We start from the raw sequence: 27,493 nt of genomic DNA on the forward strand, positions 1-27,493 counted from the left end.
AGGGAAAGAGGTTGCCGCTGGTGGGGGAGACTGTAGCAGCTTCTGGGCAAAGGTGCTCGATCCAGCAGTGGAAAAAAGTGCAGCTTGTCCTTGACTGGTTTCTAATGCATCCAGGGATCTGTAGTTCCCATGGGCCACAGCGTGCCCTCAGGGCAGGTCTCTTACTTCAAGTCCCGTGATGACACGGGGCTTGGGCAGCGCCTGCGTGCTGAAGTTAAAGGAGCGTGTGGGCGGTGCCAGTAGCGGGAGGAGTAAAGATGGAGGCGCGGGGGCCTCCGCCTTCATTTCCCAGCTGAAGCCCTCCGAGGGAGGCGGCGGCGGCCACCCAAGGCTACCAGCAGTCTGGTGGTGATAGTTTTGGCAGCAGCTGCGGAGCCTCGAGCCATGGCGGAGCTGGAACACCTGGGAGGGAAGCGGGCAGAGTCGGCGCGAGCGCGGCGGGCTGAGCAGCTGCGGCGCTGGCGGGGCTCACTGACAGAGCAGGAGCCCGCGGAGCGACAGGGCGCGGGGCGGCAGCTGCAGACAAGACGCGGGAGCCCCAGGGTCCGCTTCGAGGATGGTGCGGTCTTTCTGGCTGCTTGCTCCAGCGGGGACACGGACGAGGTGAAAAAGCTTCTGGCAAGAGGTGCGGACATCAACACGGTCAACGTGGACGGCTTGACAGCTCTGCACCAGGTAGGACTTCTCTTTCGGTCCTGTGGGTCTTTTACCTGCAAGCCCGTCGTCACCCTGCGAGCTGTCTAACCAAGAGTATTATCAGTGTCACCGCAGAGCCCTGTTGCAAAGACCATGCCACTTCAGTTATCTCACATTCTTGCCCGCCTCCTTTCACTCATTAAGTCTTTTCCTGACCCCCAAGGTTAGGGTCTTTTACTTGAAGCACTAGTGTCACCTGGGTGACTGGTCAGTGTTTGTATTTCCCTCCACCTACTTTGGTTGTCATGGTGACTGATGATTTGGTCCTTGGTGTTTTCTCTATAGATTAATCGTCTTTACTTCTGTCTTGTGCCTCTACGTCATGCCACTCATGGATACACTTAGTGTTATTAGTCTGATACCTTTTCAGAAAATTCAACTTTCGATTTGTGTGGCCTGGTTATCGTAATGTCTTAGGTCAGTTAAAGAAAAGTCCCCGTAGTGGATTAAGACCAACAGCTCTTTTGAAACGACACTTGTTTTGCTGATGTGTGATTTGTGCCTTCTCCAGGCCACCCTTAGAACACCCTTGACCTCATTGTTATGGGTGCCTTATTTTCTCTGCAGCAGTGCTACTTATGTCAGGGACAGACTTGTTTCTGTCTGGTACTTATGGAATAGACTTTCAATTTTATTTCTTAATCTATCTGTAGAAATGATAATATTTGAAAAAATGACGATATATATGGATTTCAGGTAATCTGCTTGATGATAACACCTTGATTTCTTTCACTTATGCAACAATATTCTCTGTACACTGTCATAACCCCACCTTCTCTCCTCAGTTGAAGTAAATCAGTTATTTTGGTGAGCTGAGAGCTGTGCACACACTCTTCCTTCCTTCATCCTTTCTTCCTCCTCTGTTTCCTTCTCCTCCTCTTTTTCCTCTTCCTCTTCCTCTTCTCACAGAAGCTCATGTAGTTCAGGCTGACTTAGAATTCTCCACGTAGCTGAGGATGGCCTTGGAGTTCTGATCCTTCTCCGTGCCCAGTGCTGGGAAGGCAGTGCTGAGGATCCAGCCCAGGGCTTTGTGCGTGCCAGTCAAGAGCTCTACTGACGGAGCGACATCACCAGTCCTCTTTATTTTTCTTTTGCTCTATGTGCAAAGTGAATGTGTTCACGTAAGAATCCACTTTTAGCCAGACATGGTGGCCCACATCTTTAGTCCCAGTACTTAGGAGACAGAGGCAGGCTGATATCTGAGTTCGAGGCCAACCTCATCTACAGAGTGAATTCCAGGACAGCCAGGGCTTCTCTCTCTCTCTCTCTCTCTCTCTCTCTCTCTCTCTCTCTCTCTCTCTCTCTCACACACACACACACACACACAAACACACACACACACACACATCCACTTTTAAATAATAATTCAAGTTTATGTTAAGTCTCTTCTTTAAATATGTTTAGCTAACAGTTTAAAATTGTTCTTATTGCTCTCTTCATGTGGAAGAAAATTTATATATAGCAGCCAGTATTTATATAGTACTTTGCTGTTTAAAAATGACTTCACGTGTGTTCGCTTATGTAAATCTTGGTAGAGTTCTTCTGCAGTGGGTATGGTTAATAATAATGTGACGACTCACATGTCACAGAGGAGGAGATTGAAACTACAAAAAGTTGTGTGTGTGAGAAGCTAGGAAGGAGGGGAGTTATCCCTGGGTATTGACTTTTCAGATTTGAATCACAAAGCCCTATAGCCCACTGAGTAATGTGGCAATGTGTAAAATGTGGTAGAAACTAAGAGAACTACATTCAACTTCTAAAAAGACTTAAATTAAAATTTTAAACTCTTTGGAAGGGTGAAATCCACATATATGTAAGGGGCAGAGCTCAGCCAGTGTCTTCCTCAATCATTCTCCACTTTAATAATATTATTATTATTACTTAGTTGAACTCAGTAACCTTGCTATTTTTAGTTTGATTAGTGTGTATTTGTGTGCATGTGTGTTGGTCCATCTGTGCATGTGTCGTCATGTATATGTGGAGTTGAAAAGGACAACTTAAAGGGAGGCAGTTTTTTCCTTCGGCTGTGAGTCTGGAGCTGGAACTCAGTTGGCAGGCCTGCTCAGCAAGCATGTTTTCCAGCTGAGCCTTGTTCCTTTTACAAGTGAGTCTGCAAGCTAAGTTTAGTCCTCCCCATACATTTCAGTGTTACTCTGAGAAGTCACTCATGCTAGAGCCGCCCCTCTCAGTCGGCCTCTCTCACTCCTGGTAGAGCCTCAGGCCTCTGTCTTTCTGACTTTATCAGGAGGCTGCGGTGGGCCTCTCTGCTCTTCACTCACACCCTCGATTGTGAAGGGCGCTGTCTCTCAGTTGCTGCACTCTCTCCATTCAGGGACCTCTGCAAGTAGGAGAGGCGAGGATGCTAGCTGCAGAATGCTTCTTTCTCATCTGCAAACGTAATAGAAAATTTATTTCACTTTTATAGGCTTGGCTGTCAAATTAAATATGCGCACTCAAGTTCTAGACAAATTCAGTTAAAGATTAACTTCTCAAAGATTTGATGTCAAGTTAAACAACTTTCTGTTTTGTATGTTTTTTCCCCCTTTGAGAAAGGGTCTCACACCCTTTCTTAATTTAGGCTAGCACCAAAGTCACCATTGTAGCCTTTGAGATGATGGCTTTGAGATCATGGCTTTGAGAGGATGGCAGTACTGCTGTGTGAGTCCCCCAAGCTGAGATTACAGAGGTGAGCTGCTTCATCTTGCCTGCTCTGATGGAGAACCATCACTTTGAACCGAAACAAGGACCCTTCAGTTGGCTTAAGAACTCCTGGCAGCCAGTTGGCAGAGTTACAGCGTGCCTCTCCATGATCTGAAGGGCTCTTAAGGTACAGGAAAGTTTCCCAGCCGTAGGCCTGGAGCTACTAGTCACCACGCAACCCACGTTACCACCACGGCACTGTTCAAGTGAATGAAGATTGGTTAGAGTCATCAGTTACAGTCACATGGCAAGCACTGTCTGGACAGTTGCTGCTTTTTCCTTGGCCACGGCCACTGGAACAGCTATAGATTATCATCTTGGCGTGCTAGAAGAAGTTCCTATATGATGTTTGGGACAGATTTCCTCTTTTTTTACAAGGTCACAGTAGATAATTTGTATTATAGGTCATAGTACCTCGGTACTATTTTTGACATAGAGACCTTTTCTGGTGCCCCTGCTGAGATTGCAGGGACTCAAATCAAAGACAACAAATTCTAGGAGACTGTTAATAATACTTAAAATAGACTGTTAGCTAGCTCAAAGGCTAGACCAACTCTGACAGAAGTTTGGAAACTGAGATAGACTAGCCAGATCTATATATTTTTTCTTAATTAAATTTTTGTTTTGTTTTTCAAGATAGGGTTTCTCTGTGTAGCCCTGGCTATTTTAGAACTCACTCTGTAGACCAGGCTGGCCTTGAACCCAAAGATCTGCCTGCCTCTGTGTCCCAGGTGCTGAGATTAAAAGCATGAGCCACCACTGCACTGCTTAGCTAAAACATTTTTTTTTTAAAGATTTATTTTTGGAGCCAGGTGCAGTGGTGCATGCCTGTAATTCCAGCACTCACGGAGGCAGAGGCGGGTGGATCGATGTAAGTTCAAGGCCAGCCTGGTCTACAAAGTGAGTCCAGGACAGCCAAGGCTACACAGAGAAACCCTGTCTTGAAAACAAAACAAACAAACAAACAAAAAACACATAACAAAAACCAAACCAAACCAAAAAGGTTTACTTTGGGAGTCTGCAGAGATGGCTCAGCAGTCAAGAGCACTGGTTGCTTTTCTAGAGGATTCAGGTTTGATTCCCAGCATTCACATGGGAGCACAAAACTGGCTATGATTTCTGTTCCGGGGGGTCTGCCATCCTCCTCTGGCTTCTGTGTACCAGGCATGTATGTGATGCGCAGACATACATGCAGAAAAAAATACTTATCCATATAAAGTAAAATATTAAAAATTAAAGTTATTTTTATATTTATCTTTTATGTTTCACCCTGTTGTACATCTACACACCACACATATGCAATTCCCACTGAGGTCAGAAGAGGACATCGGGTTCCCTGGATCTGGAGTTACTGATGTACACCACACATGTGCAATTCCCATAGACGTCAGAAGAGGGCATCAGATCCCCTGGAACTGGAATTACTGATGGTTATAAGATGTTTGATGTGGGTACTAGGAACTAAACTTAGATCCTCTGAAAGAGCATCAAGTGCTTTTAACCACTGAGCCGTCTCTCCAGCCCTAAACTTTATTCTTTAAATCAGCATACAAAGTATTAGGTATGATGTTCTTTTTGACTTAAAAAATTCATAATGGCATTTTACAACAAAGCATGTTTTGGTTGATTCTCCATTCCCATTCTCTCTCTGCCCTCCTTCCCTCCCCAGACCCCTCTTGAACTCCTCCTCTTCTGATTTCACATCACAGGTGTCTTTTTGAACACCTCCCCTTCCTTGGCACCTCTTTCACCCTCTTGTACTCCTTTCCAGGGCTTTTGAGCCTTTACCCTTGTTCATACCCATATGTACATGAGAGAGGGCATGTGGTGGTTTCCTTTTTGAGTTTGGTTCACTTTACTTAATACAGTTTTCAGCTCATTCCATTTTTCCTATAAATTTCCTATACATTTTTCTTTATAGCTGAGTAAAATTCTATTGTATATTGTCTTCATCTCTGTTCTATTGCTGTAAAGAAACTCCAAGACCAAAGCAACTTATTGATGAGAGCATTTAGTTTGGGGCTTGCTTATACTTTCAGGGGCTTAGTTCATGACCCTCGTGTCAGGGAATGTGGTGACAGGCAGGCCGGCGTGGCACTGGAGCAGTAGTGAGAGCTTACATCCTCATCTACAGGCAGGAGGTGGAGTTGGGGGTGGGGAAGGAGGAGGAGAGAAAGAAGGATGGAGGGAAAGAGAGACAGAGACAGACAGATGAGCCTGCCCTGGGCTTTTTGAAGCCTCAAAGCACCCCCAGTGACACACCTTCTCCAACAAGGCCACACCTCCTAATCCTTCCTACATATGTCCACCAACAAGGGAGTAAACATTCAAATATATGAGCCCATAAGGGCCATCTTCATTCAAACCGTTCTATAGTTATCACATTTAAACCTTCTTTATTACTTTGTGTGTGTGAGTGTGTGTGTGTGTGTGTGTGTGTGTGTGTGTGTGTGTGTGTGTTTGTGTGTCATAGTACCCATGTAGTAGTTAGAGGACATCTTTGGGAGTTGGTTCTTTTCCTTCCAGCACGTAGGTCCTGGGGATTGAACTCAGGTCATTAGGCTTGGTGGCAGGGACCTTACCTAGCCTGCTGAGCTATCTAGCAGGCACTTTACCATATTTTATTATCTGTTCACCTGTTGTTGGGCATCTAGGCTGGTTCCATTTCTTTGCTATTGTGAATGGGGTAGCAGTAAACATGGCTATCCAAGTATCTCTGTAGTAGGATAAAGGAGACTGAACGTATTTTGTTGAATAAAGTAAAGTTTGGTATGCTGCAGTCAGTGACCTAGAGGCCTCAGTGAAGAAGGTGCTGATCTGATGCTGTGATCCTTGGAAGCCCTTGTTTCGCCACAAAGGCTCCTCCATTTTATTTATATATACTCAACAAGAAATGTATGTGTTCTCATCCAGCTTCTTGATTTGCTGAGGGTAAATGCCACCTGTCTTGCTATCCTCACAGTTATGGGCTTGTGTGGTTTAGGTCCGTGTAGAGGTTTGTAGCCGTACACATTCCAGACTCAAATTCAGCTTGTGTAGCCTCTGCCATCTTTTTTGAGACAGGTGTCACTATGTAGCCCATGACACCTCAAACATGGAATCCTCTTGCCTCTGCCTCCCGCGTGCTGGCGTTTCAAGCATGTGCTCCCATGCCTGGCTACCCCTGTCATTGGAGAACTGCTCCAGGTGACCGTGTAACTTTAGAGAAGTTACAATCACATTTTGCTCTGAAAGAGAAGTGAAGAGTGGGGTAAGTGAGAGGAGGAAGGGAGGACAGGGTGTGGTTCAGTGGGCGATGGAAGAAGGCGGAGATGAATGTGTGTTCATGTGCTAATTTATATGTAAGAGTAAGACCTGTCTTTCAGTCGCTCATCTTTCATTCCAGTTCCTGATGCGTTCCTCTCACGGTCTGTTCTGTGAAGTGACTTACTTACGCCTTACCCCAAGGATTGACTTAATTGCTTAGTGTCTGACGCATGACGCATGGCAGTATGGGATTTGGAAAATCCTGTTGGCTCCTTCAGGACTGTGTTTGTAGAACCGTCAGCGTCCGTATCATTTCAATAGCACACCCCGTCACACTGTTTAATATGATGCATCAGGCTATGTTGGGCACCTGGCCCCTTGCCCTGTGTTAGTCCCAAGTTTCCATGCCTGAATACATACACCCCAGTAAGATTTGAACACTGCATTTTTTTCCTTCTGTTTTGAAGTGCACATGCAATTCCCTCTTAATTGTATTCGTTCCCTGGCCGAATGTCTTTGTTCTTTTTATTCATATCCTCTCCCATCCCGCCCATCCCCCTCCTTTCCCTCCCTTCCTTTCTCTCTCTTCTCCCCTCTCCCTCGTTGCCCCCCTGGGGTGTGTGTGTGTGTGTGTGTGTGTGTGTGTGTGTGTGTGTGGTTGTGTGTGTGTGTGTGGTGTGTGTGTGTGTGGTGTGTGTGTGTGTGGTGTGTGTGTGGTGTGTGTGTGTGTGTGTGTGTGTGTGTGTGTGTGTGTGTGTACGTTCACTTGGAGGTCAGAGGACAGCTTCTGGAAGTTGTTTCTCTCCCTCTACCATATTCTTTTCAGGGAGTGATCAGGTAGCAAATGCCATTACTAGTTGAGCTATCTGGCCAGCCATTTTAAAATATTTTTAAAAGTGTGTGTGTGTGTGTGTGTGTGTGTGTGTGTATGTGAGAGAGAGAGAGAGACAGACAGACAGACAGACAGACATTCATTCATTCATTCTGGTTATTTCCAAGTTGCTATCAACATTTGCAGAGTTTCACTGTGTGATAGCCTAGGCTGACCTTGAACTTGTCCTCCTAACTCAGTCTCTCGAGTTCTAGGATTATAGGTATGTTCCACCTTGCCTGGCCCAAGACAGATTTTATGGTTTTTTGTTTTGTTTTCTTTCTTTTTTTTTTTGTTTGTTTGGTTTGGTTTGGTTTTTTGAGACAAGGTTTCTCTGTGTAGCCTTGGCTGTCCTAGACTTTGTAGACCAGGCTGGCCTCAGACCCACAGCGATCCGCCTGCCTCTGCCTCTGCCTCTGCCTCCCGAGTGCTGGGATTAAAGGCATGCGCCACCACGGCCTGGCTCAGATTTTATAGTTTGTAGCATTCACCTTTTGATTGAGAATTCCATGAGTTCTGATACAGGTGTATAATTTCACCATAATGAAGGTAAAGAACGCTGTCACCACCCTCACAATTCATCTTTCCTCTCTAGAGAAATCATGGACCACAAGGGTCTTGAGATACAAACCAACAGATGCAAGTCTTGCTTGAAGCATGATTCTAATACACTGTTGATTTTGTTTTGTTTTGTTCTGTTTTGAGACAGGGCTCCTGGGTAGGTCGGCCTGCTTCTATCTCCAGAATGCTGGGACTAAAGGTGTGCTCTGCCACCGCCTAGCTGATTCTACTAAACTTTCTTTAAAAATCAGAGAACAGAGAAACTTAAACACTACTGAGCGTTTTTTATGGCTTTACGGAAGAGACTCTTTTAAGGTGCCCATACTCATTCCTCTTTGTCCTATGTTAAACTCTCTTTCAAAAGAGAGAGGGAGAGAGAGAGAGAGAGAGAGAGAGAGAGAGAGAGAGAGAGAATTTGATATTTGTATAAACTATTGAAATTGTGATTGCTTTTACATAAATGTCTATTTCTTAGAGATACTTGTAATTTGCGAATTGAAATACTTGCAAATGGGATGATATGCTGTCTGTAATCGGATATAGAATATCTATCTTGAGGTAGGGTTGAGGGGCTGACACAGGAAACAAGATTAGTCATGAATTAATCATTTGAGATTCATTAGACCATTCTATTTTTGTATTTTAAGTATCCCCGCCCCCCCCCCCAGACTTGATGGATGTGATGTCCAAAAGTAAAGTTTCTCTGATGCATTTTTTTTTCTCCTGAAACAGGGTTTCTCTGTGTAGCCCTGGCTGTCCTGGAACACTCTCTGTAGACCAGGCTGGCCTCGAACTCACAAAGCCAGTTGTTTCTGCCTCCTGAGTGCGGAGATTAAAGGCATGCGCCACCACGCCCAGCAGTCTCTGCTGTATTTTCATACCTGTTTTTTGTTCACTGCTCTCCTCTCCAGGCCTGATGTATGCTTTGCAAGTGCTCTACCACCAAGCTGTGTTCAGTCTGTTCTGTTGGGACTGGAGAGAGGGCTCAGCCTTGAGAGCACTGGCTATTCTCCCAGAGGACCGTAGGTTAAGAGTCCCAGCACCCACATGGAGGCTCACAACCAAGTCTGTAACTCCACTTCCAGGGGGTTCAACACCCTCTTCTGGCCACCAGCCTTGCACATATTATATAGATATTCATGCAAACAAAACACTAAATAAATAAATAAATATTAAATAAATAAATATTAAAATAAATAAATACTAAAATAATAAATAATTAAATATAAAAAATAAATAAATATTAAAATAAATAAATATTAAATATATTTATAAATAAATAAATAAATATTAAAAAAAAAAGATTTCTTGGCCTCAGGACAGCCAGTAGTCCATGGTCCATTGTGAAAGAAACTTGAAAGTCTTTTTTTTTTTTTTTTTTTTTTTTTTAAAGATTTATTTATTATGTATATAGTACACATCAGGTCTCATAAATGGTTGTGAGTCGCCATGTAGTTGCTGGGAATTGAACTCAGGACCTCTGGAGGAGTAGTCAGTGCTCATAACTGCTGAGCCGTTTCTCCAGCCCCGAAACTTGAAAGTCTTAAAACAACCACTCCCCCAGTTTGGAGAACAGATATACAGGGTACTTTGGCTGCGTGAAAGATTTTCTGCACAGGCACTGCCTCACAAAGGAGAAGGCGGGAGGCATCCAGGCCAAGTGTGGGCAGATGATGGGCTTGTCTCAGGAAACGGAGCTGACATTTGGACATTTGGCGCATTCATATGGAGATTGGTTTGGCTGGCTTCTTGCTCTCTTTGAGGTTAAGGAAAAAACTGCTTTCCTAACGGAATGGATTTCACAGTGAGATGTTTGGTTTATGAGCTATGCTGTATTTACATGCAGTCATTTCATGTGACACAATTTACGTTTGTTTTGTTTTTTTTTCTTTTGAAAAATTTTGCCTTCTTGGCAACCTTTAAGATTAAAAAAAAGGGGGTGGCATAAGTATGAGATGGGGCTTTAATATGCTCAGACAGATTGACAGACTGTGTTTGGGTCCTGTGGACAAAGCTTCAGTTTCAAGAGTTGTTTCATGTCAGTTTTCTTCCCCACACTGAGACCGCTACCCTCGACAGTAAGTAACATAAAAAGCGAGGGCGGAAGAATGGCTCATTTTAACTCACCCCGGGTGATGGACAGCGGTTGTGGGGGACAGCCAAGCCGCAGACCCGCTATTGAGGTTCAGCTCACCTGCTAGAGAGTTCCTGTAGCCTTATCAGTGTGTGTTAAGGAGCTGGGGAGTGTGAGTGCCCAGCAGATAGTGATACAGAACAGAATTACAAGCACAGCTGCTATCAAGTAAGAATGGAGACTTTCCTGCTTCAGCCCCATCTGTGCTGCTGTCTTTCCATGTCAGGATCATCAAGGCTCAAGGGTTTTGTTCTTGAGCCTGGTTTTTCTGTATTGCACTGACTGGAATTCCTGGCCTCGGGAAATCCACCCACCTCAGCTTCCTGAGTGACCTGGGCAATGGGCACACATCCCTGCCGCTGGCTGAAGGCTTTTAAATAGGGTAAAATGGGACAAACAATGAATTTCATCTTTCTATATAGTCTGTAAATTATTATAGTAAGGGTTCCTTTTTGTAATATTTTCCTGTATTGCCTCTATAATGTGCTCCTGTATTTAAATTATTAAAAGTCTGTTCTTTTCTTTCCTTTTTGAGACAGGATCTTACTATGTAGAGACCTTACTGCTTCTGCCTCCTGAGTGCTGGGATTCCACGTGTGCTGTGGCACATCATCGCTGTGGCACATGCCTGTAACCCTAGCACTCGGGAAGGCAGAGGCCGGTGGATCTCTGTGAGTTCAAGGCCAGCTTGGTCTACAAAGCAAGACCAGGACAGCCAAGGCTACGCAGAGAAACCCTATCTCAAAAAACCAAAAACCAAATCAAAACCAAAAAAAGGTATGCACCATCATGCCCAGCCGATCTCTTTCTTCTCTGAAACAAGGGTTTGTTATGTGGCTCAGGCTGGCCTTGAACTCTTGGTCCTCCTGCTCAGACCTGTATTGGAATTCTGCCGTCCCAGCTCTGAATGGTCTTTGATTCTTCCCAACCCTCCATGCATGGAGATTGAATTTAGGCCTCTTGCATGTTAGGACATTTTATCACTGTGCTATATCCATTGCCCCCTTCTATTTCTTTCTCTGAGACAGGGTACCTCTGTGTAGCCCTGTGTTCCTAGAACTCACTTTGTAGACCAGGCTGGGATTAAAGGCATGTGCCACCATGTCTGGCTCTTTTTTTTTTTTTTTAAATTTTTAGGTTTTTTTACTTTTTACGTTTTGAGACAGAATCCTGCTAAGTTGCCCAGGCTTGTCTTGAAATCACTCTGTAGCCTGCCTATGTAGGGCTAGAACTTCCAAACTTCCAATCTTACTCTCTTGGCCTCCCATGTACCTGAGGTTACAGGTCTGTACCACCAAACCGGCATAAATGATCATTAATTAAATTCTTTCAGGTAATTAAAAAGTACGTTTATGGGAATTTCTTCTAAATGTATATATCTGCACACTATGGGTGTCTGATGCCTTTGGAGGCCAGATGAGGGTGATGGATCCCATGAAGCTAGAGATACAAACAGTTAGGAACCACCATGTTGTGAGTGGTGCTGGGAAGTGAACCCAGGCCTTCTGGAAGAGCAGTCAGTGCTCTTAACTGCTGAGCCAACTCTTCAGACTAGAAATGCTTTTTATAAAACAAGTATCAGGGCTGGTGAGATGGCTCAGCAGGTAAAGGTGTGCCTCAGCTTTGGATGGAAAGAACACACTCTCACAAATTGTCCTCTGACCTCTTCATGTGTGCTCTTATCTGCACCTTCCCATGCAAATATAAATAAAAACAGAACAAGATACAATTCAGATTTCTGGGCTGTTGTTTTTGTTGATGTTCTGAATAAACCTTCCTTCACTATGGTTTCTAATCAGCAGTTTGTAATTGTATTAGTAAGGGTGTTTCTAATAATGAGTTGGCTGCTGGCCCGTGTCTGTAAACTCCAGCTCTTGAGGAGGATGAGAGAGGAAGTTCGGCCTGAACTATGCTGGCAGTCAGTTTGTCAGGGCTTTGTTTGTTTTTGCTTTAGCAAGCTCTCACTGTGCAGCGCTGGCTGGCCTGAAACTCACCAAATAGACCAGGCTGGCCTCGAACTAGAGTCAATCCTTTTGCCTCAGACTTCTGCATACTGCAGGCATTCCATGCCTGAGTCACCTTGTTGGTTAAACCTTGAGTTTTCCAGTTAGATGTTAGCATCCATTAGCTGTGATATCTTTTAAAACTTTTCTCTAAAGTTTTAAATTCTGATACTGTTCATGAGATTTAATATCTTTTCACACCTATGCTTTGTGTATACATGTCTATAAGTATATGTACATGTGTGTGCACATGTATACACATGTACAGAAGAGGTTGTTGGCTCCTCTTGTACGTGACAATCTCTCGGCCAAACAACTGCCATCTTGGCAAATTCAGCTGTGGGTCTTACGAAAGGTCATCCCAGCTGGGCTTGTTGCCTGTTAGGCCCCTCACAGAAGGGCAGCGAGCCTTCACTAGCCCCTCACCTGAGCATTCAGCTCAGGTGCTTCACACCACCTGCCTCAAGCAGCTCTGCCCTGATTGCACACGGCCTCTGGGAGGGGCTAGAGTATATAGGCTGCGGAGGGTCGGGGTGTGTTCCCGTCTCATCTGCACGGCTATGGGAAAGCCATCATCCCTGCTGGGTAAAGACTTTCTGGTGTTGCCTCTTCAGGAAGAAGCCCCCTCACTCCCGTAAGTAACTCCTTACCCATGCTCTGTAAGGAGGCCTAATGAACTCATTGTTCTGCAGCGTGAACTCTGGTGGAATCAGGCCTTAGGAGGAGGGGTAGACCTTGGCTATGTCTCTCCCCCAAGGACAGAGTTTTAGGAAGATCCTCCCGCCAGAGCTGGACTTAAAGGCGTTCATGGGACACCTGGCTTTGCTCTTACCCACTGAGCCATCACTCCAGACCATTCCTATGCTTTTGATGTCCTTTAAGAAAGAACCCAAGTGCTAGAAAGTTGGCTCAGTGCTTAAGAGCACTGGCTGCTCTTGCAGAAAACCTCAGTAAGATTTCCGTCACCTATATGGCAGCCCATAAACATCTGTAACTCTGGTTCCAGAGGATCTGATATCCTCTTCTGACCTTTCCAGGCACCAGACACACTTGGGGTATAAGGAGGAACCAAATTGAAGCCATTTTGAATAAAACTTTCAATTTAAATAGGGGCTAAGTAAGGTTTACATTCCCAAGACCTCCCTGGGTAACGACATCCTGCTTGGTAGAGAGAGAAATGTATGGGGTAACTGACATCCTGGTTGGCAGGCTGAGACATGAGTGCTACGCATGTAGCCTCGCCACACTTGAATAAACCAACCAATGACAACAGGATAAGTATACCACAAAGACATGTTCCTAAAGAAGTCCCCTATTCCTAAATCCCAATTGGTGGGAAAATATAACTTGGCACAGATGTTTGTGGTTTTTAAGCTTAAAAGCTCTAAATTCCGGCTCAGTTCAGCTCCTGAGTCTGTTCTGGGCTCTGATTAATCAGTAGAGGCTCCATTACAGTAAATTTTTGTCATCTGTTTGAGTTCGTGTTTGAGTTGTGTTAGATCTAAGTGGACCCCATAACAGGGGTATACATACATTCATGAAGGCAAAGCACCCAAACACGTTAAATAATAAATATAAGAAGTAATCCAAGGTCTTGAAGATGTACAGTTGTGGTACCCCTTCCCCAAGCTGCATAGTTTTAGAGCCTTCATGTCTTCAAGTTGGCTTTTATATACAGTATGAGGTAGGGAACCGACCTCATTTTTTTTTTTTTTTTGGTATGTAACTATAAATCTTTCCCAATATTGTTTGTTAAAACAAAACTCTAGTTTCTCCAAAAAGCAAGAAGAGTGCATTTCTTTTTTTTTTTAACCAAAAAAAAAAAAAAAAAAAAAAAAGAAAGAAAAACTCTAGTTTTGCTTTTTTGTTTGTTTTGTTTTGAGACTGAGTCTCATATTGTAGTCCAAGTTAGCCTATAAATTGTTTTGAGATTGGATCTCAAGGAATTACTGTATGTCCCAGACGGTTGAACTTCTGGCAATCTTCCTGTCTCAGTCTCCAAGTGATGGGATTATGCTGGCAATAAAACAAACAAACAAACAAAAAACTTGCATTATTTATTTGTTTTGAGATTAGGTCTCATGTTATAGCCCAGATTGGTCTGGAATTCACCAGGAGAATAATTATTTGGAAGCTGAATTTATATTACCATTCTTGTAATTTCTTTTGCCTCAAAGTATTTGTTGGTTTTCCCTCCTTAGTAATTGTTTTGTTGTTGTTGTTTTTAGTTTAGTTAGTTTAGTTTGTTTTTTATTTTTATTTTTGAGACAGGGTCTTGCCATATAATTTTAGCTAGCCTGGATCTTGCCTCGTAGACCCTGCTGCTGGCCTTAAACTAACAGAGATCCACCTGCCTTTGCTTCCCAAGTACTGGGATGAAAGGTGTGTCTGTGCTGCCACTCTTGTTTTAGATTTTATTGGTTAGATGTTGGTTAGCTGGAACATCCTGGAAATTACACGTCTAATAGCACATTCCTATGCTTTTAAAGACCAAGTGAACTTAGACGGAGAGCATAAGCTAGGTAAAAATGTTGGTAAAATATTGAAGAATTTTGATCCTTGGCTTTCCTTGTGGGTAGCGTATTAGTATAAGGTGTGCAGCTGTAAGGAGTAACAGCCTCTGATGTTGAAAGCTCTTGTTTACTTGAGCCAGTTTACTGTGTGTCACAGGTGTTATAACTTTGGAGTCAGACACATGCAAACTGGAAATATAAATTGAATAGATTGCTAGAAAGTGAGAATGGTATAAGGATAGGACTAACTGTGGTATACCTTAGGGCTCGGTGCATAAATGAAGTCTTATGTAGCGAAATAATACAGTCCTTTGACAGTTAAGAATAATTGACCTTTATCACTTTTTTTGATATAAAGTTATGCTTGAAGTTGTTGATATGTAGTAAAAAAAAAAAAGTTCAGAAAAGGTCATTAAAGTTTTAATAGGATAATGGACAACACCAGAGCACATTGTATATGACACACACTGAGACTCACATTTTAAAAAATACTCTTAAGGCATTTATTTATTAATTTGTTCTCTGCCAGAATTTCACATTAGCTTACAGTTCAATTCAGTCTTTACATTTCTCTGAGGCTGTCACCTCATGTTTTATAAACAGCCTTCTCCATCAGTCAGTGTGACCAGCATCCACAGGAAGAGCCCCATGTTGGCCTCTGTTCCCCTGGTGAACCAACTAGATGGTAATACTGCTCCGCTACAAGGCAACAGCTCCTAACTCAAACTCATCTGAAAAGGTGAGACTTCTGCAAAGTGCACTTTGAAGAAGAGGTACTTTTTGCTTTTGAGAAGAAACCAGTGAATCCTCTAAGAATAATAAAAGGAAGTATTTAACAGTGAAACACATGATTTGGAGTGGAGACTTCAGATGCTGCTCTGCTGGCCCAGGCTTCTTAATGCTCTTCTTGTTCCTCCTGTGGGCCCTCTTCATCAGGTATCACAAGCCTTCATCTGTGGCATAAAGAATATCTACAATTCTCTGCAGTACAGGTTCATTTTCCCCCTCATTCTCCTGGCAAATCAGTTCAGTGTTCCGTAGCTTTCCGCAGTAGACGTCTTTCTCCTTCTCCATGTCTTCAACAGTGAGCTTCAATGCTTTGACCTGCTGCTTCGTCGTCCCCATTGCCCACACCAGGATTCTTTGGCAGCGTCCCTGGGCCAGCCTGAGGCGCAGCAGGGGTTCTCTGTGTTGCAGTGGGTCTCTGTGGAGCTGCAGTGCCGGAGCTGGGAGGTTTCTTCAGTTTCCTCAGAGCTGGAGTGACAAGAGAAGGAGCCTCTGCAGTTTCTTGACCTTGTCTGGCAGCTACAGGATCATACTCTTTTCCATCATAATTTGCATCAAAAAACTTCTTGAACCATTGAACAAATTCAAAATTGTCCTGAAATTTTCCTTTTACTAATTTATCCACAGGAATGATTTTGTCAACACCCATCCTCCTGAAACCTGCTCATAATATTTTGAAGTTCTGGATATATTCATGTTCTAGCTTAGCTTGAAATTTCACTTCCTTCAAGGCGATGGGGCCAGGGACGAGCATGTCCGTCAACTGACAGTATGCAGCCCTGAACACAGCTGTTCTATCTTTGTCAGATGCATCTGCAGAGATTCATGGATCCAAGCCAGCATGTCATGTTGACTTAGGTTGTCACTGGTGATGGTCGTTGAGTACACACTGACTGCCATCTTTGGCTCTGAGGGGACCCGCGTCCGCTCTCCGTGCACCTGGCTCCAGTTTCGTCTTCGCCTCGTTCAAACCCGAGGCTCACATTTGAACGCTGAGAAATTGTTGGTCAAATAGAGCCAAAGGGTTTCTTAAGTGCATAGCACCATATCTTAGGTGTCAATGGATTTTTAAAAAAGTAAACATTTTCTTCCTTTAGGAAATATAACAGGACAAAATTACATGGAAAAAGAGATCAGGTGACCGAGTAGTATAACAGTGGGATACTGAGTAAATGGATAAATTAATGTGCCTGTTCTCAAGAGCTAGAGTTTATTTTCAGTTAACTCCAGTTCCTGGGAGATTGATCATCTTAAAAGGTGTTTATCGGGTAAGTGGGCTGAACATTTTGGAGCAGTAAAGTAATGTGTAAAGGGTTTTAAAGGATCTGTTTGATAAGATTGTGTCAGGTGCATTGATTTGAAGGAAGAGAGACAAGATGCATGATTGGAGGGCTGGCGTGTAACTCGGTGCCCTGTGGAGCAGGCACTCACAACTCGATCTAGTCCCCAGCACAAAGTCAAATACAATGGCTGGAAGCCGTGGTTAGGGATGAGGAGACCGTCCTCTCTCGTGCAGCTCTCATTCCACATGCTAGTGCGAGCAAAACAGGAAGGCAAGCAAGGGAGCCGGAAGAGGGGAAGAGTAAAGCTTAGTTTGAAGCGTTTATGCGTTCAGGTAAGATTCTGAGATAACCAGACTGTTAATGTTTCAGGAACAATTAGAGTGCAGACCAAATATTTTATTTTTGGTCATCTCCGGCAAGGTGGCTACATGCCTCTTGGCTCTAGCATAAGAAAGTAGAGGCAGGAAGATGACCAGTTCAAGGCAGCCTGTGAGACCCTGGGGAGGGGAGTGACGGAGAGGAAAATAAGAGCCGGCTGGATCCTCAGTCTATTAGTCACTATAACTTTTTTTTTTGGTCACTATAACTTATCATGTTGTAAGTACTATCAGCATAATTGACTGTTGTTTTAAAAATCTATTTCTTTGTGCCTGTGTCTTCACTAGTTTCTCTTGATATCATATAGATCATAGGGTCAAAACAACTTGGGGGGAAAGTGTATATTTTATCTTGCAGCGTGTAGTCCATCATCCAGGGCGGTCAGGGCAGGAACTCAGGGCAGGAACTGATGCAGAGACCAGGGAGGGATATTGCTTCCTGGCTTGCCCCTGACCTGCTTGGATGGCTTTCTATAGCACCCAGGATGGCCAGCCGAGGGGTGGGGGGCAGCACTGCCCACAGTGAGCCTGGCCCGCTCATATCAATACAGTGCTGTAACTGTGTGCACATATATGTGTGGATGCCCAAGGAGGCCAGAAGAGGGCAACAGATTATCAGGAACTGGAGGTAAAGATGGTTGTGAGCCACCATTCCTGGGCGCTGGGGGCTGAACTCAGGTCCTCTAGAGGAGCAGCAAGGGTTTCTAACCACTGGTTCATCTCTCTAGCCCCTTCACTGAGTTTGTAAAGTTATTGTATTTCTCTGCTTATTGCCAATGCCACTGTTCCAAGCTTCTGAGTAGAGCTAGATAAAAACTTAATGATATTCCTTGTTTGGCTCTATAACACATACATTGACTTTTGAATTAAAGGGGCAGCACCGTAGAGAGGTTGAAAGCACAGGCCCAGACCATGGCCACTTGGTGTGAGTCCTGATTCTGCCGCTTGGGTGTTTTAGACAGTTCACTTAACCTCCTTGTGCTTTTAGTTTCATTGTAGGTGAAATGAGGGTAATAACAGTTTCAAATGATGGAGTTATTATGAGAAATAACTGTTAATGTGTGGAAAGTGCTCAGAACGCTGTCTGGCACAAAGTAAGTACTTATATGTGTTTTATTAAAGAAGATAAAATACCCTCATTGGATTTTCTTACAACTCACTAAGGTTGTGATAATCCTTGTTGGCTTTGTTACTCATTTTTATGCTTCTAACCACGTTCACTTTTCCTCCTATTAACAGTTGGTTATCTGGCTCTGCCCGGTTTCTTCTCCCCAGAGATATTCAGGAGTTATCTTCTACACCTCCACACCGTCTGTACCATTCCTCATTTCTTCCTCTCGTACCGGCTGACTCCAGTTTTCTCAGGATAACACCAAGCCAATTGTCTCCCGATCTCAGTTTCCATTCTCTTGTCCCCTGCTTTCTCCTTCTGATAAAGCATCACTAGCTATGTCTTTGTTATTGTTGTTTGGTCAGCGCTGGGGACTGAGGTTCTGACACTGAGGGTACAGCGCAAGCCCTAACGGTCACCTTTTAAAAAATAAAGAGAGCCGGGCGGTGGTGGCGCATGCCTTTAATCCCAGCACTTGGGAGGCAGAGGCAGAGGCAGGCAGATCGCTGTGAGTTCGAGGCCAGCCTGGTCTACAAAGTGAGTCTAGGACAGCTAAGGCTACACAGAGAGACCCTGTCTCGAAAAACAAAAACAAAAAATAAAATAAAAATAAATAAATAAATAAATAAATAAAGAGAGCTTCCAGAAGAACCTTCTCTCAGTATTTTTATTTACTTATTTTTATTTTATGTGCATTTGTGTTTTGCCTTCATGTGCCTGTGTGAGGCGTCAGATCTCCTGGAACTGGAGTTACAGACAGTTGTAAGCTGCCGTGTGGGTGCTGGGAATTGAACCCGGGTCCTCTGGAAGAGCAGCCAGTTCCCTTAACCCCCCGAGCCATCTCTCCAGGCCCACCTCCTCTCAGTATTACCTCCCTTTGAAACTACTGACTTCCTGATTTCTCTTTTACTCATCTTCTCTTTGAGTGGCACCCCCTCCCTAGTCTGCGGTCCTGCCATTCTATAGAAACTGTACCTTACTGTCCTTCTTTGTTCTCTATGCCTTTGGGCCTCTTAATAGTTTATTGACTTTTGTTCTTTATTACTTAAAATGTTTATCCTTTGGTTTGCAGAGCAAGCTTTGTTTTTCAGATTCTTCTCATACCTCCTGGATCATCTTTTCTATTCCTCTTCCATGGCCTACTTTCCCTTCGAGTTCCGGCTGCAGTCTCACTTTCTATCTTGTCTTCATTTGTAACCTTACTCACTCCATGACCTCATCTGTCCCTTGTGTACTAATGATGTCCAGATCTTCTGCCCTTGACCTTTCTAGGCTTGACACTTTTCCTGGACTCCAGAAGTATTTCAAGCTGCATACTAGACATCCCAATCTAGATGTCCTGTTTGGGTTATCTTGGTCCCAGTATTTCCAGAGCAAAATCATTCTTACCCATTACACTTTAATTGTTCCTCTTCTGCATTTTCTTCTTGAAAAAAAAAACAAACCATTAGCCACTCTCATTTGAGGCATTTGTTCCCAACTGACAATTCCAGGGTTGGTTCCTGAATGGCTACATAGAAATCACCTGGGTGGATGGAGCCACATGTCGACAGTAAGCTCTTGGGTCTTATCCCCCTAAGTACTTTTTCACAAGATCTGAGTAGTATTAGGAACCTTCTATTATTCTAAGTTTGGGAATGCCAATGAAAACTGAAATTTGTTTCCTGCTAATAGTTTAGATCTAGGCCAGGGGTGGTGGCGCACGCCCTTAATCCCAGCACTCAGGAGGCAGAGGCAGGTGGATCGCTGTGAGTTCGAGGCCAGCCTGGTCTACAAAACAAGTCCAGGACAGTCAAGGTTATACAGAGAAACCCTGTCTCGAAAAAAAAAGAAAAAAAAAGTTTAGATCTAAAATATTCCCGCAAAGGCTCATGTGGTGAAGGTATGCTTCTCAGTACAGCAATGGGGTGTGTGTGTGTGTGTGTGTGTGTGTGTGTGTGGCGGCATGGGTGCACATGATGCCATGCTGCACATGTGGAAGTTAGAGGAGAACTCATGGGAGTTACTTGTTTCCCTCCACCTGTGGATCCTGGGGATGGAACCGAGGTTGTCAGGTTGGAGGCAACTTGCCGAACTGTAGCACCAACCCAGAATTCATGTGAAGGTATAGGCACCTGGGCTCTGGATCTAGAAATGCTAATTTAGCAGGTCCAGAGGAGAGCCGGTGTTTCTGTATTTTTGCCCAGCACCTCAGGTTATTTGCTTGTTGAAACCACAGCAGGCAGAGTCAAAGGCTTACTCCTCCATGGCATCGAAACTCCTTGAGCCATCTGACTAGTTTTTTCCACCCATCCATCACACACTGCTCAGCGGCTGCTTGCTCCTCTTCAGCGCGCTTTGTCCATGCTGTTTTCTTTGCCTGTACTATCCCTCTGTGCTTCCGGACTTAGTAATCATCTTAATCCCGTGAGGCTTGGGTATTGCTTTTCCTGTGAGGTCTACCCTGCCAGAACCTCTTCCCCCCCCCCATAGCATATTGTTCTTGCTGTTAGTTCAGCAACTGCACATAATACTGTCTTAACGAATTTGGTTCTTGACTTCCCCTACACTAGTCTGAGTCTCTGATGGCAGGAATCATTTCTCAGTCATTTTCCTCCCTCAGGGCACCATGTGGATGCGTGAATCAGTTCAGTGATGTTCTGTAAGGTGAAAACTTGCAGCATTAAAAAGAGCAGAGAACAGAGGACTGACCTTTGATGAATTTATGTATTAAAATTAAAGGAACCAAAAAGTGATGGGGGCAGGGGCTGAGGAACTAGTTAGTATATATCCTGGAAGCGCCTAAGGAAAAAATTTTGTTCTTTAACTTGTCATTCATCCATTTTCTTTACAAATGTCTGTTTGCTGAGCAATGAATGCTATCAGGCACTATTCTAGAGAATCAGGAACGCCATGCTTTACAGAACTTGAATGTGCATTCGTGTCTAAAATAGACTCACACACTGTTGGCATTCCTGCTCAGATGCAAAGGTATCCTGAGACCCAGGAGCCCAGGAACCTCACAACTCCGAGGTGGGGTAATGTCCCAATGAAAGGGTATGTGAAGATGTGGCTCCTGCACAGCTCTGAGAGGACGCCTCCTCTGCAGAGGTGCTTGTGCCCCGAGGGAGGATATCCCTGGCTGAGCTGGAGTGCTGCAGTGTAACAGCTCTGCTAGCCCCTCCTCTTTTTGAGCCACTCCCAGGGAAGGGCATCCCAAGCAGAGCTGAGGAGCTCAGGCCTCAGGCCTGCTTCCTCTCTTGCTTCTTGGCTTCTTGGCGTCTTCCAATGAGAGAGTCACACCAGGCAGCAAATCTCCTAAGAGAGTTTTTGGGAGGGATGAATCCAGGGTTGGCTGCCTCTGCTCCTGGGAGAGAACAGCAGGGAACTGAGCAGAGACAGCCTTTATATAGATGTCCTAGTGGGTGGAGCTTTGTAGGGCAGAGATTTCCAGCGTGAGGATTGGTGGGATTTCAAGTCCTAAGTTTGGGAGAGTTCAGGGATTTGTGGGCTTTCCTGCTCAGGGGTTTGGTGGCTTTTTTTAGACTTTGTTGTCATAAAGGAATGAGCTTGACAAAGTAGTCATAGAGGGCAATGTCAGCTCTAGTATCAAAAGTAGTAGAGTGGGTGTTATTAAAGTTTCAGGACACAATCTGGTCCTTCGTATTGTTCAGAATGCCCTTTAGGGGGCCCTCCAGTGCCAGTTTCCCTGCCTGTTGGTGTGATAATTGGCAGCTTTCCTCAAGTGGCATGTCAGATCCATGATGGACACCCTGTGAGTGGCAGTGTGGACGGCCATTTCTGTGAGCTTCCAGTTCTGCTCTGGGATGAGTTTGCCCTGAGTCCTGGCTGCGCCTGCAGATGCAGAGATGGTGTTTTGGGTAGCGCCGTGGCTCTTATTCCATTTCCCTCAGTGGCCTTCTGTCATCTTCTAGGTGGCAGTGATGGCATGGACTGTTGTCACACATCCTTTGATGATGCTGAAATCATCATGGATGACCTTGGCCCTAAGGGCTAAGTAGTTGTTGGTACAGAAGACGTTGCTGACAATCCTGTGTGAGTTGTGCTTCATGTCCGTTACCTGTGTGGGAATATCGGCAGAAGAGGCAGAGATAGTGACCCTTTTGTCTCCACTCTTCACATAGGCCCTGGCTTGCATCATAGTAGGTAAAATGGCAATTGTTCTATTGCAGTGATGAAACACTATGACCAAAGGGAATGTGAGGAAGAAAAGGTTTATTTATCTTTTTAGGTTTTTTTTTCCATGTAACATTTTTGGTTCTCTGGGAGTTCATATCATGCACTCTGATCACATCCCTACCCAGTCCTCTCATGTCTGCTCCCCTTGTGACTACCCGATCCCCAAAGAAGTAAAAAAACAAAACAAAACAAGACAAAACAAAACAAAAACCAACAACCATTGACTCACAGCAAAAGTAGCCAGCCTCTTTGCTCTTCACAGTCAGCAGGAGCACGGATCATGGACCTCCACACGGTTTCTAGTGACAGCGTAGACCACAAGCATAGCCCCCTGCTGCAATAGGACCCCAGGACCAGACAAGGCCTTTGAAGGCTGCCTGGACCCCAAACATCAACATGGTAGCACAGGCCACTCAAATCAATATGGCCCTCAGCAGCAGCATGGCCTGTAGGTATCAACATGGCTTCAGGTGGCAGCACAGACCAGAGACCTCATGGCTTTTGGTGGTAATTGGACCACAGACATCAACACAACCAGTAGGACTACAGATCCAGATGTGGCCCTCCACAGCAGCACGGGCCCAGATATCACTATGGCTTTAGGTGGCACCATAGGTAACTCAGATCAATATGGCCCTGGTGGCAACATGGCATAGGGACATCGGTGTGTCTTCAGGCTGCAGCACAGACCATGCACATCTGCATGGCCCTTGGTGGTAACATGTGTCACAGATACCCTCCGAGCCCCAGCAGGGTGCTGTCACAACCCTGGCTTTTTGGCCCATGGGTTAGTGCGTGAGGTGAGAGGAGGTGGTGTGGGCCCAGCTGCAAGAGAGAGTTAACTTTGCTTTCACTTCCACATTACACTTCATCATCAAAGTCAGTCATGACTGAAAACTCAAACAGGGAAGAAATCTGGAAGCAGGAGCTGATGCAGAGGCCATGGAGGGGAGCTACTTACTTGCTCCTCATGGTTTCCTTTCTTATAGTACTCAGGACCACCAACCCAGGGGTGGTACCACCTACAGTGGGCTGGTCCCTTCCCCATCAAGCACTAGTTAAGAAAATGTCCTAGAGGCTTGTCAATGCTTGATCTTATGGAGGCATTTTCTTAATTGAGGTTCCTCTTCGGGTGATTCTAGATTGTACCAAGTTGACATAAAACTAGACAGCATACGGGTAGTCTCCACAAGATACTTGGTACCACCATTACCCATTTGGTGTTGGTGAGATCTTGCTCTTGAAAGAGAGAGATGGCCTTCCCATCGATAACAGGCTTTCTAGTCTCAGCCTTGACTGTGCCATGGAACTTGCTGTATGTCCCTATGCTAGAACATGTAGATCATGTAGTGAGCCAATGAGGGATGTCATTGGTGGTGACAAAATCTACTTTGATGGGATTGAAGACAGTCCTAGTGACCAGATGTTTGATATGGCCAATCCATTCAAATTGACCTTTACTACTATGTCTTGGGATGAAGCTGGCACAGCATCAGATGTGACTGTCTCTACAATGAAGAGCAGAGATCCTTTTAGACAGCCTTATTATGAAGCCCTGGCTTGGCTAAAATAGCCCAGGCTGACCTCAGACTTGTAATTCTCCGGTCTGTCTCCTGAGCCCTGAGATCATGCATAGGCATGTCCAGTACTGGTTCCACTTGCCTCTCACTGTGATTATTGTCAGAACTGTGATTCCTGATTTCAGATGTTACCATCAAAATAAGAGTGTTAAGTGGCCTGGGAACAGTTTATAGTCTCAACACTGGGAGATGGATGCAGAAAGAGTAGGAGTTCAAGGCCACCCTCAGCTACATACAGAGTTTGAGACATAGACTTTGCCTCAAGAAAAGGTGTTACATTTTGAACACAGGCAAAACTTTTTAGACTAGGTCTCCAAACTATCATCTAAATCCATGAGTTGAAAAATTCCAGCTAAGCTGGGCATGGTGATGTATGCCTTTCATCCCAGCACTTGGGGCCTAGAAACTGGTGGATCCCAGAGTTTGAGGCCAGCCTGGTCCACAGAGTGAGTTCCAGGAGCAGCCAAGGCTACACAGAGAAACCCTGACTTGAAAAGGCAAACAAACAAATAAATTCTTTCTAACTAATCAACCAGAACTGAGGTTTAGAGGCATAGAACCTTTGTGCTGCATAGGCTGCTGTGTAAATCTGTTTCCGTAAACATGCTGTATGATAAGCAGAAAACTTAGATGATCTTAGATGATGAGACAGCTTTCTGCCCCCCCCTCTCTCTCTGGTGTGTGTGTGTGTGTGTGTGTGTGTGTGTGTGTGTGTGTGTGTGTGTACACGTGCATGTACAAAGGTGGTACATCAATGTGTGCATATGTGTGGAAACCAGGCATCAACATTGGGTATCATTCCTTAGGCTCCAACCATCTTGCTTTTGGGGAACAGAGTCTGACCTGGTTAGTTTTTGTCAACTGGACACAACCTAGAATCAGTTGGGAAGAGGGAGCTTCCACTGAAGATCTGATCACCCAGGTCAGACTGGCCTGTGCCCAGGTCTGTGAGAGACTGTCTTGACTGATTGACGTGGAGAGAGGACTGGGCCCCTGTGGATGGTACCATCCCTAGGCATGTCTTTAATCCCAGCACTTGGGAGGCAGAGGCAGGCGGATCGCTGTGAGTTTGAGGCCAGCCTGGTCTACAAAGCGAGTCTAGGACAGCCAAGGCTATACAGAGAAACCCTGTCTCAAAAAACCAAAAACCAAACCAAACCAAAACAAAACCTAGCAGAACACGAGCCAGTGAGCAGTGTTCCTCGTGGTTCCTGCTTCAGTCCCTGCCCTGACTTCTCTCAGTGATGGACTGTGCCCTGGAAGTGTAAGCTGAAATAAACCCTGTCCATCCCTAAGCAAACCAGAGCAGGGCCTCTCACTGGGCCTAGAGCTTGCCACACAGGCATCGGGACGAGAAGCGTGCCCAGGTCTTTATGGTTGTGCAGCACGCACTTCCGTGGCTCAGCTGTTTCTTCAACCTTAGAGCTTTCATGCTAGAGTTGCCGTTGCCCCAGTGGAGATACTTGTCAATAATTTGGATATGGCAAGTGAATAAAGAGGAAACCGTGTTTCAAATAATTTTTATGAATGTTATTTGGATTCTTGTACTTGGCTCGTCTTCACTTCAGAGTGACTGTTGCAGCTCTGTACCCACTTCCTCTGCTGACAGCCAAGCTTGAAGTGTCAGTGTTCAGCCCTCCCTGCCCTTTCTCACTGTCAATATACGGCTCCTCTCCCTCTTCTGTAGCCTGCTTTGATTAATCATTTATTCCAAGATTATTTTCTTCACATCCAATAGTTAATTTCTCTGAACTTGAGCGTATCACTTTGGAGACCTTTTAACTTCTCCAAAGAAATTCTTGGGTTTCTTTTTCCCCAAAGTCACATCTCCAGTGAAGAGATAGACACAAATGCCCAATGAACGTATGAAAAGATGTTCAACAACAGTGGCTGTATAGTTAATTTCTTGCCATAGTTAGCTTTGCCATCTGACAGGAGAGCCCCAGCTGAGGATCTCTATATAGGTCAGATTGACCTGTGGGCATTCCTGTGAGGTACTGAATGTTAATTGATAGAGGAGGGCGCAGCCTGCTGTGGAGGCAGCGAGACTGTGGAGGCTTGTGGTCCAGGGCCGTACATGAAGCTAAGCATGATGTAGTGAGCAAGCAGTGCTCCTCTGCTTTCCATAGTCCTGCTTGAGTTCCTTTTCTGACTTCCCTCCACTGTGGGCTGTGACCTGGAAGTGAAAGCCAGCTAAGTGCTTTTCCTAAATTGTGTTCCGTTAGAGTAGTACGTCACAGCAGGATAGCACACAGTGCTGTAGCAACAACCATCCTGACAAGAAGCGTCTTGAGGAAGAAAGGGTTTACTTCTGCTCACATTTAGAGTGGATGGTCCATTGTAGTGAGGAGGTCTTAGTGGCAGGCGCTTGAGGCAGATATCGCGTAGCATTCCTAATCAGGAAGCGCAGGGAGGACCCCCACCACAGAATGGCGCCACCTACAGTTAAGGATTAACTTTGCAGGCATGCCCAGAGGCTTGTCTCCTTAGAGAGCCTAGAGCCTCTGAGATTGACAGTATAAACTATCCAGCGGTCATCAGAAAAATGCAGTCAGAACTACCGTGAGGAGGCTGGAAGTGTATCTCAACGGCGGGAGACTTACGTTAGTACACAGGAAGCTCTCGGTTTGATCTCTAGCAAAACGAAAACAAGCATTCATAGTGAGACTTTAGATCGCTGTTGCCATTAGTCATGATGGTGATGACTAGAGTGTAGAAGTCATAAAATGGGCTGGCACGTTAGCTCAGTGGATAAGGGCATTTGTTGCCAAACTTGATGACCTGAGTTTGATAGCGTGGCACTCACACGGTGGAAACAGAGAACCAACTCCCCCAAGTTGTTCTCTGTCCTCCACACATGCACAGTGACACAACCCACCCCTCCACGCACACACAAAATAAATACAAATGATAAAAAGTAAAAAAGGTAGTAAATGTTGGCAAGGCATGGAAAAATTAAGAACCCTCATATACTGTTGGTGGGAATGTAAGATGGTATAATTAATGGGGGGAAAGGCTGTTCCTTACTCAGTGAATATATAGACATCAAGTATCATGTGACCCAGCAAGTCTACTCCTAGGTGTCTAAAAGAGAGATGAGTGGGTGGGAGAGATGGCTCAGTAGTCAAGAGCACTTGTTGCTGCTGCGGAGAAGCTGGGTTTATTTCTCAGCACCCACATGGCAGTTCACAGATGTCTGTAACTCCAGTCCCAGGGGGTCTGGTACCCTCTTGATATCTCCTTAGGCACTGGGCGTGCAAGTGGTGCACAGACATACAGTCAAGCAAAACACTATTATTTAAAGTAGATTTAAAAAACACCCACAAAAACCTCAGTGTGTCACCTGAGTTTCATACTTTAAGTAAACACACAGTGTGTCACCTGAGTTTCATACTTTAAGTAAATGGTATGTCAATCATGTCTCATTAAATGTGCTTTACGTGCAAGAAATTG

The 27,493-nt window shown here is 44.8% G+C and overlaps 1 protein-coding gene and 1 pseudogene across 7 annotated transcripts in view; one reads left to right on the forward strand and one right to left on the reverse strand.

Moving 5' to 3' along the window:
• Positions 1 to 200: 200 nt before the first annotated feature.
• The window catches only part of PPP1R12B (protein phosphatase 1 regulatory subunit 12B), a 202,105-nt gene continuing 174,812 nt past the window's right edge, over positions 201 to 27,493 (forward strand). For 2 of the 6 annotated variants that reach the window (XM_084796175.1, XM_084796176.1), the window contains exon 1: positions 201 to 675. In XM_084796175.1, coding sequence (XP_084652301.1) covers positions 385 to 675 — 291 coding nt within the window. In that variant the 5' untranslated portion in view covers positions 201 to 384. The remainder of the gene's footprint in view (positions 676 to 27,493) is intronic. The other 4 variants (XM_084796179.1, XM_084796173.1, XM_084796180.1 and 1 more) reach the window with 4 other exon arrangements.
• LOC311605659 (microtubule-associated protein RP/EB family member 1-like) lies at positions 14,831 to 18,873 on the reverse strand (annotated as a pseudogene). Its single transcript has one exon. The product of its transcript is annotated as a microtubule-associated protein RP/EB family member 1-like (transcript).

This window comes from Acomys minous (genome assembly GCF_964271855.1).
Source record: "Acomys minous genome assembly, chromosome: 1".
In the NCBI taxonomy this organism is placed as follows: Eukaryota; Metazoa; Chordata; class Mammalia; order Rodentia; family Muridae; genus Acomys; species Acomys minous.